The 19383-nt window shown below is 42.4% G+C and overlaps 2 protein-coding genes across 5 annotated transcripts; one reads left to right on the top strand and one right to left on the bottom strand.

The window, feature by feature from the left end:
* Positions 1–1105: 1105 nt before the first annotated feature.
* LOC307215593 (carbonyl reductase [NADPH] 1-like) lies at positions 1106–5505 on the bottom strand. The gene is made up of 4 exons (XM_079974975.1): positions 5370–5505; positions 3692–3982; positions 2540–2647; positions 1106–2379 (listed from the first exon to the last, which is right to left on the bottom strand). Exons 2-4 carry the CDS (start codon positions 3975–3977, stop codon positions 1943–1945), a joined length of 831 nt encoding a protein of 276 aa, XP_079831101.1. The 5' UTR covers positions 3978–3982; positions 5370–5505; the 3' UTR covers positions 1106–1942.
* Positions 5120–18414, top strand: SETD4 (SET domain containing 4). Of its 4 annotated transcripts, none has more exons than XM_079974930.1 (11): positions 5120–5326; positions 7092–7200; positions 8011–8096; positions 8599–8636; positions 9762–9850; positions 12141–12573; positions 13721–13895; positions 15944–16025; positions 16764–16844; positions 16986–17109; positions 17769–18414. In XM_079974930.1, exons 2-11 carry the CDS (start codon positions 7151–7153, stop codon positions 17901–17903), a joined length of 1293 nt encoding a protein of 430 aa, XP_079831056.1. In that variant the 5' UTR covers positions 5120–5326; positions 7092–7150; the 3' UTR covers positions 17904–18414. The 4 variants fall into 4 exon arrangements, with proteins under 4 accessions (XP_079831056.1, XP_079831054.1, XP_079831055.1 ...); XM_079974928.1 differs by having other exon boundaries at positions 8001–8096; XM_079974929.1 differs by lacking the exon at positions 5120–5326 and adding an exon at positions 5624–5728.
* Positions 18415–19383: the final 969 nt, after the last annotated feature.

The following is a 19383-nucleotide window of genomic DNA, read 5'->3' as shown; positions in this document are numbered from 1 at the left end:
CTTCCTCCCCCACAACAAACACTCTGTGAGGTGAGTGGGGCTGAGAGGCTTCAAAGAAGTGTGTCTGACCCAAGGTCACCAAGCAGCTTCATGTGGAGGAGTGGAGACGCAAACCCGGTTCCCCAGATTACGTGACTACCGCTCTTAACCATTACACCACACTGGCTCAGTCTTCTTTATGGTCCAGCTCTCACTTCCATACATCACTACTGGGAAAACCATAGCTTTAACTATACGGACCTTTGTCGGCAAGGTGATGTCTCTGCTTTTTAAGATGCTGTTTAGGTTTGTCATCACTTTTCTCCCAAGAAGCAGGCCTCTTTTAATTTTGGGACTGCTGTCTGCATCTGCAGTGATTATGGAGCCCAGCAGTAGGGTCAAAGCCAGTCACAGGCCCAGTCAGCCCCTGGCTGTGTGTAAGAAAGAAGGGCAGGTGGGGCTGCCAAATTAGTCAAGAAAAGGAGGCTTACCAAAATGAACAAAACATGCTCCTGCATTTCATTGCTTGGGAAGTGGAATCTGCAGCTAATTGTTGCCATATGGACTATTCCACTTCAGGATTCTAGTCCCCACCTCCATTCCAACAGTCAGCATTATGTCCACTTAAGGTAAGTTCCCATTGGGCTATTTTCTCCACTGAGCCCCCCCACCCCAGCCCACTTTTGCATATCTTAAGTTTTTCCCAAGCTAACTGCTACTTATTTCTTGTGTGTGGATGGTACTGTTTTGGCAAGTACTTGGAGAAGTGATTCCTATCGTACTGTGTATGATGATAGGTCAACTTCTCAAGATTCAAAATTAAAATTAATTGATTATTCCAAAAATAATGCCTAAGTATTGGTTTTTAAAAATCATCGAAGTCTATTGGTACTGATCGGGAGAAGAAGGTACAGCACTGCTGGTGAAATTATTCCCACAGGTAGTGTTTCCATTGTCACTGAGATGGCTCTGTATAATATGGCATTCATAAGATCATTTATATGTAGAAAACACAATTTTCCCCATCACTTGTATAATTTTTAAAAACAAAACAATACAGGATAAGTGCATCTCTCCCCTTTCTGCTTTATGCAGACCCCTTAAAATATAACAAAAAAACCAGAGGTAAACATGGTCAAGCCTTTTATTTTTAAATATGTGCTTTATCATCAAACATATGAAAATTGCATGCATGTATATTGTTTAGAATACATTTTTATTAATCAAAAACAAAGATCCATGAATATTAGTTTCAGTTTCATTTGTACGGGTGTTAAGAGATCCTTTTACAGAGAAAGCACTCAACTTTTATTTTCTAACAATTATATATTGTGTAATAACGATCCTTTGTGTTTTCCTGATCTTGGAGGATCTTTGCTATGCTAACAGTGGAGTGAATTATTTCTAGGGGTTTAAGAGTGCAAATTGGTTCTCTTTATACAGCCCACGTGCACCCTCCCCACCACAGCAGTCCAAATTAAATTTGCTGAGCCATCATGTCCATTTTACTTATTTCATGCATTCATATTTGCAGTAAAGGCTATAATGGCTTGATTTCTGTATTAAATAAAACAGCCTTGCACAGGAGAGAAAATCATGTATCCACATTTTAAAATTCAAAAAGGAAATGGTTTTCACACATTGTGAAACAAAAATAATTCAAAATAGCTGGAAAATACACATTAATCCAAGACAGCTTCCCAAATCCGGGGAAGAGCAAATGTAGCAAAAAGATGCTCACAAACTGCCACATGCACACACCAAACCAAAATAGTTATTTGCACAGGCGCATAACAGACAATATGATGCATTTATGAAACACTTTCTTCCTTTGCATGGGAGCCTGCCACGACTGTTACAGCAGATCCCAGTGGAAGAGCCCACATCTGCTTTTGCATTATTACTGCTAGTAATCAAGCTAGTAGTAACAATGCAAATGCATTATTCAGTGTACACTGAACAACTACCACTTCTGCACTTTCTTTTCACTAACATACTGGCCGTGGGGCCCATCGGCTCCCGGGGGTAAGAGGGCCAAATACACTGGAGTCTCAGCTCCCTCATCAGGAGATTTGGGGGCTTTAGGACCTGCCATGTCAGTCCTGACCCACCCAGGGCAACAGGCATTCAGGAGAATACCATCACCTTTCCTCGTCTCATTCAGCTGCCTTGCCTGAATTCTGGACAGAACCGTTAATCCAGTTTTGGACACGCCATAAGCTGTACTTGGCCAACCCTCCTTCTCATGCACTCCTTTCTTGGTGTCTTCTACAAATTTTTCCATGAGTTTCACTAGTTCCTCTTCAGTGATTGTGTCACTCCGAAACTTCTGCTGCAAGTCTTGGCTGCATTGGGACAATGCTGAAGCCCCGCACATGCTAGATACGTTCACCACTCTGCCTATTAAAAGGGAAAATGTTAAGAAGAAACTAGCCTTAGTTATGCTTGTTGCCTCCACCCCACCTCATGTTGAGTTCAATAGGCCTTGATCCCAGGTAAGTGTAAGGTTACAGCCTAAATCTAAATATATTTTCCCCTAAAGTCAGTGTGGAGCACTTACCATTAGGTTTCATCAGTGGTAGCAATTCTCTGCAAATATCCCTTGTTGCAAAAAAGTTCGTTCGCAGTGTGACTTCCGCTTGTATAGCAAATGGAGTTGTATCTGCAACTTTTTGCCACATGGCAGGGAGAAAGCAAACAAAAATCAGAATGGACATTATGAAAATATAAACTTTGTAAAAACCTGCTTTTGTTCCTTCATTAGCTTAGTGTTATTTTGAATATTCATTAGAAAATTTTCTTTTTAAAGGGTGAGAATAAAAATCAATAAAACAAATAAATAGTTTATAAGAAAAAATACTATATCCAGATGATATGGCACACCATTACAATTAAAGTACAGTGGTGCCCCGCAAGACGAATGCCTCGCAAGACGAAAAACCCGCTAGACGAAAGGGTTTTCCGTTTTTTGAGGCGCTTCGCAAGACGAATTTCGCTATGGGCTTGCTTCGCAAGACGAAAACGTCTTGCGAGTCTTGCGATTTTTTTCGCTTTCCCCCCCTTTTTCTAAGCCGCTAAGCCGCTAATAGTGCTAATCCGCTAATAGGGTTGCTTCGCAAGACGAAAAAACCGCAAGACGAAGAGACTCGCGGAACGGATTCTTTTCGTCTTGCAAGGCACCACTGTATTAGAAGGGGTCCACCCAAAACCCATCCTCTGCCCTTGATACGGCACCAACCTCCTTCCAGCACAGAGCTTTCCAATCAACCCACTGGAAGTACCACTGACAGGATTCCCACAGCTGATGTCCCACAAAAAGCCTCACTAGTGATGGGGCTGAGCCGGACCACGATCCAGTGCCTCTCACATCACTATATGGCACTGGACGTGATTGCTTTGCCAGTTTAGATGTTTTTCCTGCTCCCCTCAACTTCTATCCCAGCCTGCATGAGCAGAAGCACTGTGGGTATGGCTATGCTGCTCCACCACACTCTGTAGCTGGCAATTAGAAATGCTCTGTCTATTACTCTGGACAATTCTTCCTAGCAACCTGTTCATAGTGCAGGTAACCAGGCAATTAAAGTGAGGAAGCACCAGAAAGTGACACACATTCACTCACCAAGAGAGAAAATGACAAAGGCTGGAGCCTGAAGAAGAGTTAACCTGCAGCCAGACTGCATGATTGCAGCCAAAGACTATAAATGTATTTTACCTTTGAAAGCAATCCCTGCATTGTTGACCAGCACATTTAATCCTCCATACTTCTCCTTCAAGAAATCACGGAGGGTTTGAATACTCTGCAGATCAGTGATGTCCAGCTGGTGGAACTGTGGCTTCAGCCCTTCCTCCTGAAGCCTGGCCACTGCCTCCTTGCCCCGTTGGATGTCCCGGGCTGTTAGGTAAACATCCCCAGTGAACCTCTTGCATAGAGCCCGCACGATGGCCAGCCCAATGCCTTTGTTGGATCCAGTCACCACAGCTACTGGAGTACTAGACATTCTCCCTGCCAAGGAAATTTCAAAGTAACTAAAAAGGAACATTAATATCAGAAAGAATGAGATGGTTAATTTATTCGCAGCTAAAAAGGTGATTCTATCAAACCTTTTGCAACAATAGTATTGAATGGCTTTTATTTGAATTTTGTGTGATTTTGGTTCTATAAATTACCCCTTGTAAGCTAAAAAATAATAAACTGGTACACCACTTTGGAACCTATGCAGAGTCCCAAGTTGCAATCTTATAACACCTACCTAGACGTAAGTCTTACTGAACTGAGCGGGTCTTGCTTCTGAGTAGAAAGGCACAGGACTGTGCTTCAAGAAAACTGGATTGGGCCCGTTTGCATTGTAAGCCATGGCACCAGTTATGAGCCAAAGCACAATTTAGCCATGGCACTGACATAAGATCTTTATTGATAAAATACCCTGTGTCGTGAGTCAACATTAAATCCATCTACATTTTAAATTAGTGGTTTCCAAAGTGGGCGGTATCTACTGGGGGGGGGTTGCAAAGAGGCAAGTGGGTGGCAGGGGTGGCACTGGAGGTGTAAACGACTATCATACTGGCACCCCTGCATCCTCATCCACTTTGTTGAATTAATTAAACTAGTTTGGATTAGATTTTCAATTAATATGCTATTTATTTTTGAGTTTTACTGTGTTATCTTTCTTAGTGGGTCGTGCAAACTTTTCACAGCGTAGGGCAGTGCGCATTGAGGATGTGTTTATACAACCAAGGGAGCAGTGGCCCCCAAAAGTTTGGGAAGCACCGCTTTAGAGCGCCATAACCTTGCAACGGGGTAACCTAAGCGTGAACAGGGAGGCCAAACGAAGGGGGAAGAAAAAGACCTTTCGGTTACAAATGCAGTCGTGCAATGCAGGAGGGGAAGCCGAAAGCACGAAGCTGGCAACATGCTTTCTAGTGTTATCACTTTGTACCCATTCTGGTCAAAAGCACATCTCTCAGTGGCATAACTCGAAAGATAGAACAGATAGCTGACTACAAAGAAAGAAGGTTCAGGGTCAATAATAATAAAAATAACAATTTATTATTTATACCCCGCCCATCTGGCTGGACTTCCCCAAGGGAACTTCTCGCGTTACTGTACAGCTACAAGCCACTCCCTACCGTGACGCTGCACCCTAGAGCAGCTCAGAAAAATGAACAAGGGCAGTTCTGCAAATGCTCCCTAGAGCAGAGCACAATCGTCCGGCTGCAGCCTTCCCAGTAGCCACACCCCGCATATAACCCGCGCACTCGCTGAATGCATTAGGATCCAGACGTGCCAACACCACCCAGCGACAACTGCGGTCCAAATAAATTCCTCAGTGTCGCTGCGCGGCTACAGGTTAGGAAAACAAAAGTTATAATGTAGGATTGGCGCGAAAAACCTTTGCGGAAACCAGGCTGCTGCAAAGCTGGTCCACTTCCAACTATACCGGGTGGAGGCGCCTTAAAGAGCTGCGCCTGTTCTAAGCGGGGATCCCCAGAATCGACGACGCAGCTGCTGGGGTGAAGGAGGCAAGCGTGCGCCTTTCTAGTCTCCGCTCAATGGGAAGCGGCGCTCCTTCGACCCGGTCTCTCGAATCGCCAGGGGATTGGCTGAGAGGCGGCGGCCGTGGAATGACAAGGCCCGCCTCTTCCGGCCCCTTGCAGCCTGGGAAGGAGCCCGCGAGAGTTTGGGGGCGGTGGCAGCCGAAGGGAGAAGCGCGGCGACTGCCGAGGGGCGCGTGGGGCTGCGGGGAGCTCGGTGAGTGGAGTTGCCGGGGCGCCGAGATGCCGCGCGGCTTGTTCCTTAGGGAGGCAGCAAATCCCAATGCAGACGTCTCTGCAGACGTCCGGGTGGCCGCGTCGCTCTGTGTTGCAGCCTGGGCCATGTGCTGTTTTTACATAGGCGGGAGCTCTGTTGGATGCAGGGCTTTTTTCCTGGGAGCACACAGGGCTAAACATTTTGTGAATCTTTGTACTTTTGTCCATGTACTGTGTTTATTTTCCCCGATTTGAACTATAAAATGGTGATTCTCTTGAGTCAAAATGAAAGTGCTGTACCTAAACTTTTTTCTTAATAGAAAAAAGCACCGTTATATAATATATAGGATTGGTATTCGTGTGTTTATGATCGTAGTGAAATGAGGGAATAGTAAATGAGGATTTGCTTCTGCTTCTTTCTAACCCCCCCACCCCATATTTATGGATTCCTCCGACCAATAAAGAGCCCTCAGGCTGTCTCTAGTTCTCCTTTCTACAGTGGCCTGTCAGTTGCCCCCTTTCAATCCTACAAGCAGGGGTTGAAGGCCAAAACCCTGTCCTGCTTTTGGCCCCCAGCAGCTGGTATTTGGTGGCAAGGGCTAGCCATCCTGCTGAATAGTCTCATTTTATATGTTCAGAAATTAGTTTTGGAGATACAATTATGGTTAGAAACGCTTAATATTTTTGCCAACAGTAAACCCACATGCAGTGCAGCTGGCACCAAATATGTGATGAACTACTCTGCAGTATATCTTAACTTGGTGCAGATTTTTAGAGAACAACTTAATACAGCATGGAACTTTTAAGACCACTCTGATAGATTTTGGTGCATGCTTTACACCAGGCACGGTCAAACTTGGCCCTCCAGATGTTTTGGGACTACAACTCTCATCATCCCTAGCTAACAGGACCAGTGGTCAGGGATGAAGGGAACTTGGCTATTTACACGGTCTGTGTTTATTGGCTGTTTTCTGTTTTCCCTCCCCACCCACCCCCTTAGAACCTCTCCCTCCCACAATAGTTGTGTGTGTGTGGGGGGGGAGTTGTATTTCTTCAAACCTTGTGGGGTCACCAAAGCCTACCAATGCCTCCCTCATCACTCTGTTTTGGCAATATGAAGATAGGCAACCAGAAAACTAGTTGGCTATTACTGGTCTGTTCCAAAATGAGTTAGTTCAGTGGATGCAAGAGGATGAGATTTTTGTTCCCTGTTTCTTTGCACATTTGATGTTTTTTGTGGTAAGCCATCTATGAGTGTGTTGGCCATGAAAGTTTCTTCCCAACATTATCATGGGGCAAAACATTTTTGTATCTATAGCAACTGAAAAAAACTACTGTAAGAAATGCATTTTGTTTCCATGCAGAGTTTGATGTACAGAATCTGAAGGCCTTTGATTAACATGAAGAAGAGTAAAGGTCGAACATGTCGAAAGAGGCGAAGAAAACAATCGAGAAGTTTGTCTTTATGTGGTGGTAATGTGTTTTTGTTTGTTTGTTTCAAGGCCTTTTATTATTAAGGCACGCTCAAACCTCGGAAAGCTAAACAAAGTCTAAAAGTGAAGTTTATCCTATCTTAGCACATGCTGGGCCAATGAATGCTTTGAGATGTAGCATTCCAACATTTAGCCTAGCCTTCCCCAAATGGAAGAAGTTTAACCTAAGCCAATACAGCTTAATGGGATTTGTAATACAAAACATTTGGAGGGCAAATGCTTGGGGAAAGCCGATCTACATTCTTACAAACCAGGGTGTCATATTGTTACTGAACTTTTTTATCAGTGACATGGGAAAACAACACTAGCTTAGGAGTTAATTCAGTATTGCAACTGGGGTTAATGTTCATAAAAGCCATTGAGCCAACACAGTGTAACAACATGCTCCTGTACATGTTTTCTGAGCAGTGGGCCTCACTGTGTTCAGTTGGATGTACTCTGATGTCTGGTGTGCTAAGGATTGCAGCCTAAGTGATTAGTGAACCCTAATGCACATTGTATAGTGCAGATAGGAAGATGAAATTCCTATCCCCTATTTTTTCCTGTGTATAGGGTAACATTGATACAATAGGTTTATCGGGGAGGAGCATAGTCCTGCTACTGTACTGCCAAGTTATTCTGTTTATTCCGCTAAGCCAAAGTACTTTCATGGCATCCATTTTTTCCCCAGTGTTGTGATTTTCAGGTATAGTAGTTACGTTGCTGTGAAAACCATATTTTGGTGAATTGTCATTAATGAAAGAATGCCATAGCCCGATAATTTCTGTGTAATGATTTCAGTAAATCTTAGCCACAAACACGAATATGTGCTGCTAAAGAAATGGCTGAAAGAAAGAGGCTATGAAGATAATAAATTACGGCCAGCACAATTTTCAGGTAATGATATAATATTTTTCTGACAAACTGCAGCTGTATTTGAGTGTTCTGTTTGTGTTTGAAACTACAGGTGATCCGGGGAGAGCCTCCGGGGCAAAAGTTTGAAGGCAGGAGCTTACATGCCCTATTTATAACTCTGATTAAGCATTCCATGAGTTTTTTGCTTTCTAAAAGTCTTCTGTGTTCTCCCCCCTCCTTCTGCCTTGTTTCCTTGAGGCCTGAGCAGTCTATTTAGATATGCAGTATGCATGTGTATGAAATTGTTTTATACATGCTTTTCTTGTAATGTCAAATTGCTTTGAGTTGCTTCACAAGTCAAATAATGAAATAATTAATACTGCATATCTCTGGGGAACCTAGTGGTAGTGAAGATACAAACCACTTCTAAATTCTTGCCCCCGATCCTGTTTCTTTTCTTGGACCACCAGTTAACAACCATTTGCAGCTTTCTGGAGAGCCCAGGAGCCAATTTCATTGCAGCTTTCTCTCTCTTGTCTTTTAGAGACAGGAAGAGGATTGATGACCACAAAAGCTCTTCAGGTTTGTATTCCAAAGAAGGGGCTGGTGCACAACTTCTGGGGCAGATTGAAAATATGAGATCCCTCCCTCTACCCCCTCCATGGTATCCTTGTGTATAGTACAGTGGTACCTCAGGTTACATACACTTCAGGTTACAGACTCCGCTAATCCAGAAATATTACCTCGGGTTAAGAACTTTGCTTCAGGACGAGAACAGAAATCGTGTAGCAGCGGGAGGCCCCATTAGCTAAAGTGGTACCTCAGTTTAAGAACAGTTTCAGGTTAAGAACGGACCTCTGGAATGAATTAAGTACTTAACCCGAGGTACCAGTGTATTAACAACTGTCTTAAAGCTGCCTTTGCACTAGACTATACTGGATTCACAGAATCAGATTCTGAAGTGGGGGGGGGGGTAAACAGAACCATTTAAAAACAATTATTTCTGAGCTTTGTAGATTGGTGTATGGCCAGTTTCTTAACATAATTTTTGTTGTGTAAAGTTATTGTGAATGATTTTGCTCCACCAGGTGGTAAAAGCTGGTATTTACCACTTCCTCTGAAATAATTGGCATAGGAGGTGGTCAACTCCTAGTAGTGAATTTGCTAGAAATACTCAGTGTGTGAAATTAACAAAATTGAGGTAATCTTGTAATGGTTTGACCACAATAAAAATCAGAATAGAAATTTTTGACCTTCAAGTCATACATTCATGGCTAAATATAACTTGTAAAGAACTGTAGAAAGGTGCTGACAACCAATTAAAAACTATGGTTCATCTGGTTTTTACTCAACTGTTAATCAGAACAGAAATATATTTTTGTTGCCAATGATTTATAACCAGGGCTACTAATCTTTCAGCACTCCATTGAGTAATATAGTCTGTATCTAAAGTGCCCAGTGCTTGTCTTGTTTCAAGTGACAACTTTCAGTCTTTTTTTTGGGGGGGGGGAGGGGGGAAGCCTCTTTGAAGTTAATGCCCTTTGTTAAGCTGCAGACCAGCCATAATAATTTTTTCTTAGATTCATCAGTGCAATATTTTTTTCTTGACCCAATAGTGCTAATTATGTGTGCATTTTGACATTTCTTGTTGCAAATTGTATTTGGGAGTATGTTCACTCTGATTTCTTTCTTTTTAAAAAACCATAGGCAGAAGAGCTGATTATTTCATTGCCTGAAAAATGCTTGCTCACCACTAATACTGTCCTTAGCAGCTACCTTGGAGAATACATCATAAAGTAAGTTTACAATCCCTTAATACAATTTTGAATTCTGTCTATCAAGAATTCCTAGCTCTCCCTTGAACCTACTCTTAGCATTCCTCACACTGTACTTTTTCTTATCAGAATCATTTCCATCACTTTCAGCATAGCCATGCAGATAGAGAAGTTATTTGGTGCTATATATTTGAAGACACATATATGAAAAGAACAGTGAAATAAAGTATGTCCACAGGAAATTCAGATATTTAGGCCACAACCCTAAATGCACTCAACATGGGAATATACTCTAGCCAGTAGACAAGGCTTACTTTTGAAGAAACATGCATAGGATTGTATTGCACAGAACAGTTTTATAATGATAACTAATAAGGAAAAACAAGCAAGGGAAAGGTAATGGAAATTAAAACTAAAATTACCCTTTCTCTGCTTCTTTTTCTCTAGAATTATTGATCAGTATATATGCTAAACTTTCAAAACAATAAAAACTAATACAGTGGTACCTCGGGTTAGAAACTTAATTTGCTCTGGAGGTCTGTTCTTAACCTGAAGCACCACTTTAGCTAATGGGGCCTCCTGCTGCTGCTGCGCCATTTCTGTTCTCATCCTGAAGCAAAGTTCTTAACCCGAGGTAATATTTCTGGGTTAGCGGAGTCTGTAACCTGAAGCGTATGTAGCCCCAGGTACCACTGTAGAAGCAGAAGAAAAGTATTTTACTTCAGAACAAAAACTGGTTGCAGCCTCACACACGCTTACTTTGGAGTGTAAGCTCTATTGGACACAGTGGGACATACTTCTGAGTAGCCATGGGCAGGGATGTGCTGCAAATGTCCTTGCCCTTATAGTCTACTTAGAAACAAACCCCACTGATTTCAGTAGGACTTGCACTCAGGTAAGTGGTTAGAGAATTGTATCTTAAGGTGCAAGCAGATGAACAAGACTGAAGTGGTTAAAAATCATTGACTCCAATTGTGTTTTATTTGGTTTCTATCTCTTTGTTTATGCTCTTGCAAAATATTTGCAGGACATAATAAAAATATCTCTGTGGTGTACAGAAAACTGAAGCAGCAACAGATGACTTAAACAAAATATTACAAAAATACAGTTGGATATAAAAATGTTATTTGTAAACAAAGTTGCTAATATATAAAAATCAAGAATATCGGTTCATTTTCCTTCTGGCACTTCCTCCTTCTCAGGCTCCGGGTTCTCACTCATGGTTCAAACAAACTCTCGGCTCACTCACAAAAGTCTCACAATGAGAAGAGTTCCTAGAAGCCACAGACATCACCCTCGTTTCTCACTCTAGGCTTGCTTTTTATGGGCAGGCCCAAGGTGGATGGTACTTCCTCAGGCTGCCCACAGCCATGTCCCATTCAGTTGCACTCTCCACACCCAATTCCAGGTACAGTGGTACCTCTACTTAGGAACACAATCTGTTTTGGGGTGCCATTCGCACCCTGAAAAACCCGTAAGTAGAGTGCCGCTACTGCGTGTGTGCGAAGCACGCAGATCTCTTCTACGCGTGCGTGCATGGCAAACCTGGAAGTAAACACTTGCACGTTTGCTGCGTTTGTAACCTGAAAAGCTGCAATGTGAAGCAAACGTAACACAAGGTATGACCGTACAGCAGGTTTGCTGAGTTTCCTAGGGGGTCCAGAAGATGTGAAAAGGGCCCCCCCGCCAGCTCTTTCTTCACCCTCTGTCCTCTCCTCTTCAGCTGCTTACATAATATTTCCCTTGATTAAATGAAATATTAAATATTTATACAGCATAAAGCATCTGAGTCTTTTTACAGCAAGCCCAGCTAATTCCCAGCCAAACCCTTCCTAAAATCTACCACAGCCTAAGCCCTATTTAAGACCTGACAGTTAAACTTTCCGTCTTTTAACTCTCCACCGCCTCCTGAGTGGTTGACACTCTGCCCAGCCATGACTGGCTTCTGGGTGTCGTGAGGATGACCCCAAGGCCCATCCATCACACACAGACAAACTGGATCCTCTGGTTAATTTGCTTACTCTGGAGTATGAGTAGTCAATGTCGTGCCCTCTAGATGCCGTGGACTACATCTCCCATTACCCCTGATCTTTGGGGCCATCCTGGCTGGGGCATTTGAGAGTCACAAGGTCTGCAGCATCTGGAAGTTGCCATCTTGGCTGCCCCTACTCTGTTCTGCGTCCATAGCATTTAATGGGCGATGGTGACGTAAGTCAGTCTTAATGCTACGTGAGCAGCTTTCTGTGTCATTTAAAGCTATAGGAATGTAGTAAGGAGGGTTTGTGGTTCTCATGTTTTCTTCTACCTTTAGATGGAGACCCCCCATTTCTCCTTTGACAGCACTGTGTACATTTTTAATAGCAGAAAAGTGTACTTGCAAGGAGGAATCTCTGTGGAAGCCATACCTGGATCTCCTACCTGAAACATATACCTGCCCTGTTTGTTTGGAGCAAGAAACAGTGAGCCTTTTCCCTGTGCCCTTAAGAAGAAAAGCCCTTGAGCAAAGAAGACGGGTCCAGGAGCTGTTTGTTTCATCCCAGCCATTTTTCTTCTCCTTACAGCCTCTGTTTTCTGAAGACATAGCATCTGTCTTTAACTATAGTGCCTTTCGGTGGGCTTGGTGCACCGTTAATACCAGGACAGTGTATATGAAACATTCTCAGGAGGACTGTTTCTCTAGGGAGTCAAATACATATGCCTTGGCTCCTTACTTGGATCTGCTAAATCACAATCCAGCTGTCCAGGTAAGCTAATTGAAGCCAGGTTTCTAGAATATGAGGGTGGGAAATTGGCATGAACAGTAGGAACTGAACTGTGCAGTGCGAACGGTTCCAGCCAGCCATGCCTTCTTTCAAGGTACCCTTCTTTCATTACTCCTCCCTGTGTTCCGCGCAAAAAATTTCCACTTTTAATACTTTCCCAAACTAAGCCGTGTGTTCTGCCAGAGCCCAGGTAAAAGGGAAAAGGGGCCATCCGTCGTTCTGCTGACTATAGTACTTTAATTGTTGGAAGGCTCATTGTGTTTAATGTTCTGCTTTGACTATGAAGTAGATCAACCTTCCCCAACCTGGTGCACTCCACTTGTTTCGAGCTTCAATTCCTATCTGCCCCAGGCCCCTCTTGACCATCGCTTGGGGGTGATAGAAGTTGTGTTCTGCACCAGCTGCAGCCCCCAAGGGCACATGGAGCACAAACCAACCGTGAGGTTACAAATGCATGGACAATTGTGGTTGGGCTAACCTGACCCAGTAACGGCTGCAGCTGTCTTGCCAATAGAAGTTAGTAGGAAAGGCACACCCAACCATTGAGGATGCCTGTGCCTCCAGTGACCCAGCTGGATCTAGGAGCACCCCAAACTCTGCACCTGCTCCTTCAGGGAATGCGCAACCAGGGCAGACAACTTACCAACTCCTTGGACCCTCCTTGGACACACATGTTGTGTGTTAGTGTTGGCAAAAATACACCTTTGCATGAACAGCTGCTTATCCTCAAAATGGTGTGTGTATTGGGGTGGTGGTGGTTGTGATCGTATGGAGTTCCTATGCAGGAGTTCACACATAGCTGCCTTTTGGTAGACCTCCATGTTCAATGCATGGGCCAGGAGCTGCGGTCCTAATTCCCTTGCACCACACAGGGACACTCCAAGTGAGTAAGATGTGAAGGCGCCATTTGCGGCACACAATCAAGAGTTGGACACCAAACATTCAACATTTCCTCCAGCACTGGCATTTAAATTTGCCGTTTCCACACATTCGTATTCTCTGTTGTCCTTGGTGTTGGGAAGAAGAGTGGTTCACAAATAGCTTGAAACATTTTAGGCTTGGTCTGTTCTCATGAACTTTCTTTTCAGATAAAACTGCCTTATTCTCTCCTCCCTCCTCCTCCTCCAAGGTGAAAGCTGCATTTAATGAGAAGACAAAGTGTTATGAAATAAGAACACTTTCAGGCTGTCAGAAATACAAAGAAGTATTTATTTGTTATGGCCCACATGATAATCAGCGCCTGCTTCTCGAATATGGTTTTGTTGCGAACTCTAATCCACACAGCAGTGTGCATGTTGGGACAGGTAAATTTTAGATTTGATCTTGACATTGATGGGTGATGCAGTTTTACTGGAGGCTTAGGACAGGGCCAACCTGCCACTCAGTGGGCGGAGCTTATAATTCTACTACCATTTTTTAAGGGTTCCAGCTACCACTTGCAGCTAGCTCTGCACTGTAGCTGCCTGACTTCAGTTCATCTTGCGAGTCTTGGGCAGGGCTGTCTTTGAAAAGCAACCAGGGCAATGCATTGTGTAGTAGAATAATGATAAGACCACAGTGAGGTTGTCCTTTACTTGTAACTATTAGTGGCAGTATCACATCTTCCCAAAGCCTGCCCACCTCTGGCTTATAACTATGGGAATGATGGAGGTCAGAGTTAGAAACTCGGACATAAATGTTAGGTGCCAAATGGCTCCTTAAACCAGGGTTAGTCGCCAAAATGGAATCCCAAGTTGCCATTGTTGGGCCAGATGCTTCAAAAGCCATATTTTTCAATAGAACTTTTTTGTTCCTGAAATTCATTCTGATTGTGCCAATGAAATATAACAGAATTACACAGGATGTGTTGCTAGTGTGTGAAAACTGATCCAAGGATCCTCAGGCATGCTCCTCCGGATGATGGAGATGTCAGGCACCATCCTGGTGCCCAGCCATCTTCACTTGGTGCAAAATGTGCCAGGCGAATTTTGATCACTGAAGGGGATGCCATCATCCTTTGCTGTTGAGAGCTGACATTATCCTGGTACACACATTATCCTAGCACTCTGCTGTTAGTGCTAATGGTCATCTTGGCTTAGCTATGGAATTGGTTGAGAAAACTCAGCTTTCTGCCACTCGGCATCTGTTTGTCCTTTAAGTTTTAGCTGCTGGTTTTTACACTCTGTTTAATCCTTTGGTATTTGTGTGCAGTGTGCTCTTTGCGGTCAGCTATTATATTTTGCAGCTAATGTTGTTGCTTCAACTTGGATTGTAAATCAATTAAATAATAACAACCCCCACACACTCTGGTTAGGGCTGGCAGGGAAAATCTAAGCCGTAGGCAGATTTCCCACCTTTTTATTGTGCTTTTAAATAGCCAGCTTGTTTTTGGTTTTCCTTTTTCCTTGGTTTTTCTTTTCTAGGGTTTTGCATTTTGTTTTGGTTTTTTCATTTCCAACTCTCCACATCTAGGCTGAAGCCACTTGTTTTATATAGGGGTTTTTTTTGGCAGGGGGAGGCACGCATACTCAGACACTTAATTTTATTGTGCATGTTTGTTTTTAAAGCGTAGATTGTATCTTCAGCTGATAAATTTTATTTATGTCTACTTGAGTTTAAAGTTTGATTTTATCAGTATTTTCTTAAACATTGCTTTATGCAAATTTCTTTGAAATTTTTCTGATGGAATGGTATCTCAGTCATGTCATTCATATATATATATATGTGTGTGTGTGTGTGTGTGTGTGTAGGGAAGGCTTTTAGTCTCAGAGACAAGGCAACTTAAAGTACACCTGCCAAACCCTCCACAAAATGATCATATTCTATTCCATCAAAATACATTCACTTTAAACAAGCATACACACACACACAATTTCCTTCTCCCGCCCACTGATCACATCCACACCATACATTAAATGGCTCTTTATAATAGTCATGGATTTCTCAAAATAATCCTGGGAACTGTAGTTTGCTTGCCACAGAAATACACTGTCCACCACCTTTAACAAACTACAGCTCCCAGGATTCTTTGTAGGAATGTCCTAATGGTTAAAGTGACTTGTAAGAGTGCTTTAAATGTATGGTGTGGACATGACCATTCTTGGGGAAAGGAAAACCTGCTTTTCCTCCTCTAGTCGAGCAACCACAGCACATGTGTGTTTCTAGATTCCCCCTACGCCAGTGAAGTCAGACAGTCATGCTAAAATTATGTGAGCACCCAGCCACAAGTGAGAGCGAATGTGTTCTTGGCTTTGTTTCCTAAAATATTTTCAGCAGAAATGCTAATAGTTAATAGTGCTAGAGACACACAAAAGGCTTCTTCGTTACCGTAACTCTCATAACTTGTTTGCTTTAAACATTTTTTCTTCTTCAGAAACGTTACTCAAATATATCCTTCCAGAAGATAAGCAGAGGCATACGAAACTTTCAATTTTACAAGAAAACAACCTTTTAGAGTTAAGTACACATTTGCATCTGGGGACGCAATAGCCTCCCTCCTGTGATTTTAGTTTATAACTTCAGGTCAACAAAGAAGATAGGTTAGGATGTTTTGATCAGTGAGTGCCTCCCATGCTTAAACCTTAGACAAAAAGTGGATAAAATATAATCAAGTAAAGAAATCCTTTTATAAATTGTACTAATATTAATAAATGTGTGTGTCATATACAGTACAGTGGTACCTTGGGTTACATACGCTTCAGGTTACATACACTTCAGGTTACAGACTCCGCTAACCCAGAAATAGTGCTTCAGGTTAAGAACTTTGCTTCAGGATGAGAACAGAAATCGTGCTCTGGCCACGCGGCGGCAGCAGGAGGCCCCATTAGCTAAAGTGGTGCTTCAGGTTAAGAACAGTTTCAGGTTAAGTACAGACTTCCAGAACGAATTAAGTACTTAACTCGAGGTACCACTGTATGTATGCAGTATGTACTACATATTTTGGAAAGTTGTCTGTTCACTCTGGACATACCATAATCATATTTTGCATGAGGATAAGGAGCAGGTTTTCCTCCAAGTTAGGGTACAATTGGATGCTGCTATTTTGAATCAAGAGGCTGGACTGAACTTTTCAAAACTGCACTAAGTTTTTATTATTGCTTAGAATTCCCAAGTGGTGCTGGGTACGAGGCTGCTATTATAAAATATGTTGGATATAGATTCTTTTAAAAATGATTTGTTATTTTCGTCTCTAGTAATCTGACGTTTGACTGGGATGGGCCATCTTGGAGACTTCTTACGGCTCTCAAGCTGCTATGTCTGGAAGCAGACCAATTGTAAGTAGCAAATGTTTGCTGAAAATGGCCGCTAATGCAAAAGTTGCATTTCTTGAATGCCATTGTTGGACTTTGTTTAGCTGTCTGATGGCTGGATCAGAAGCAAAATACCTAAAATGTGTTTACATTTATTGACTGTAGTACTTCCTGGAAGAAAGTGTTGCTTGGTGATGTAGTTTCAAAGAGGAATGAAAAGAAGAGTTTGGATCTCGCAACAAAAATATGTATGTCATTGACAGAGGAGACCCAGCATGCCCTTCAGAAGGTATCTGTTTGAATGAATTAGCCTGCTGTAACACAAGGGCTGGAGGTGAAACTCAAACGGGGAAAAAAACCCCTTTCCTACTTGCATTTAAGAGAAATAGGATCCCCAAAAGACTGAAAATCCCGCACACTGATTTCTGTCATACCAGCTTAACACTCAGAAATGAAGATGGTTCAATTTGTATAGAAAACAGTATAATATAATTATTTTAATTAAAGTTCATATATAAATATGTATGTATGTATGTATGTATGTATATAATTTAGCGCTATGTGTGCTTCTATAATCCTAAGCACTTTGAGACATTTTTGTAGTAAATGATAAGGAAATGCAAATAATAATAATGAAGTTGCATGGGGCCTTCTTCTTGGCAATGTAGATGTTCCTCCTCATTGATGCAAGAAATCCATCTGCTCGTACACTTCCAGCAAGGAAGAGCCCACCATACCTCTAGCTAATGGATTTCCATCAAGAATGTTATTCTAAATCTATGATCTGTAACTTGGCTATTATAGTTTTCAATGGACAATTGCATAATTGTGCAGGAGCCATGAATATTGGTTCTCTGCACTCCATCACAAATAGGTGGGGAAACTTAAACTGTGCCTCTCTGTCCAATAGGATTTTATTAATGATCTTTTTACCTTTTCACTTTTCAGATTTCTCTGTTAAAAAGTGATCGCCATCATCTTGCAAGCCAGCTAACTTTGGTTGAGGCATTGCGTACAGAAGACCTAAAGATCTTGCAAATGTCAGCGGAGATTCTTCAGCATTTACATTCCACCACAATCTGACCTCCTTGGAACAGAGTTGCATCACAGAATAGAATACCTGGTGTGAAGTGGGCCATATAACACCAGTCCTAAAGGATCTGTACTGGCTCCCAGTATGTTTCTGAGCACAATTCAAAGTGTTGGTGCTGACCATTAAAACCCTAAACAGCCTTGACCCTGTATACCTGAAGGAGCATCTCCACCCACATTGTTCAGCCTGGACATAGAGATTGAGCTCTGAGGGCCTTCTGGCGGTTCCCTCACTGCGAGAAGTGAGGTTACAGGGAACCAGGCAGAGGGCCTTCTCGGTAGTGGCGCCTGCTCTGTGGAATGCCCTCCCATCAGATGTCAAGGAGATAAATAACACTGCAACTCTTAGAAGACATCTGAAGGCAGCCCTGTATCAGGAGGTTTTTTTAATGTTTGATATTTTATTATGTTTTTATATGTGTTGAAAGCTGCCCAGTGTGACTGTGGCAATTCAGCCAGATGGACTGGGTATAAATAATAAATTATTTATTTATTGGCAAAAGCCACTAGCTTGCTTATTTATTTACTTAAATTATAAAACTTAGTATCCCCCATTTTCTTTGCAAAGCAGACACAAGGCGGCTTGCAACAATTTGAGTAGAACAGTACCACAGTAAAATAATTTAAAAGCCACTGAAGGGAGCTTAATAAAATAGAAGAGAGATTGGGGGAGGGGGAAAATACAAACCCATAAGAGTTAACCCTAAGAGTTGCCATTAATGGTGGTGGGGGTGGGGAGGAAAAAGACAGTTTTAAAAGTGGACAATAGGGTAGGGGTCAGCTGCACCTGCCTGTGGGGAGACCATGATAAAAAGAGGCCTTTTTATCCCCACCAGCCAAACCTCCATCAGAAGCAAGACAGCAAGAAAGGACTTGGAAGATGAGCAAAACTCCTGAATTCGTGTGGGAGGGTGAATTTCAGAATTTGTGTTAGGATCCCCATGAACAAGGTTGAATTGTTAGTTTTGAGAGCAAGGCATCATTAACAATATGGCAATTTTCCTTTTACGCAGTCTGTGTGTTGACTGTCTGAGGAATTCATCAGAGCTGCTTAGTAACCTGACTTTTCTCCATCTGTTTATAAGGCTTAACAACCCCCCCCCCCCCAAGCAAAGACAGATTTTACTCTTTTTAGCATTATTTATCCTGGGAGAGATCATGAAGCAGCTAGCACATTGCATAGCTAAGTATTTTTCTGGTACTTAGCATTTTTTCCGCAACTACATATTTTTTAAATGCCAAGAGGACTGACACGTGCGACGCTGTTACATTTCACTTTAGCGCATTATTTAAATTTAACAGCGAAACAATTGTTAGCTATAATAAAGTTTACAGGAAAGAGTATATACCTTCTACCCTGAATATATACCTTCTACAATGGAAGGCACCGTGTTTTATTCCCCCTGCTGGTTATTACTAGTCAGGTACTCATGAAGAAAGGGAGAGGGTGGTGATCTCAGAAGCTCCCTTG

The sequence above is a fragment of the Podarcis cretensis genome (assembly GCF_951804945.1).
Source record: "Podarcis cretensis genome assembly, chromosome: 4".
Lineage (NCBI taxonomy): Eukaryota > Metazoa > Chordata > Lepidosauria > Squamata > Lacertidae > Podarcis > Podarcis cretensis.
Note: the sequence above shows the minus strand (reverse complement) of the source record. Positions and strands in the feature narration are given on the sequence as shown.

Coding starts and splice junctions, on each gene's coding strand:
- LOC307215593 (XM_079974975.1), bottom strand. CDS start 3,977: ATGTCTAGTACTCCAGTAGCTGTGGTGACTGGATCCAACAAAGGCATT. Junction 2,648..3,691: donor TGCAGGGATTGCTTTCAAAG/GTAAAATACATT, acceptor TGTGGCAAAAAG/TTGCAGATACAACTCCATTT. Junction 2,380..2,539: donor ACCACTGATGAAACCTAATG/GTAAGTGCTCCA, acceptor CCCTTTTAATAG/GCAGAGTGGTGAACGTATCT.
- SETD4 (XM_079974928.1), top strand. CDS start 7,128: ATGAAGAAGAGTAAAGGTCGAACATGTCGAAAGAGGCGAAGAAAACAA. Junction 8,637..9,761: donor TGACCACAAAAGCTCTTCAG/GTTTGTATTCCA, acceptor AAAAAACCATAG/GCAGAAGAGCTGATTATTTC. Junction 16,026..16,763: donor CAAGAAAACAACCTTTTAGA/GTTAAGTACACA, acceptor TTTCGTCTCTAG/TAATCTGACGTTTGACTGGG.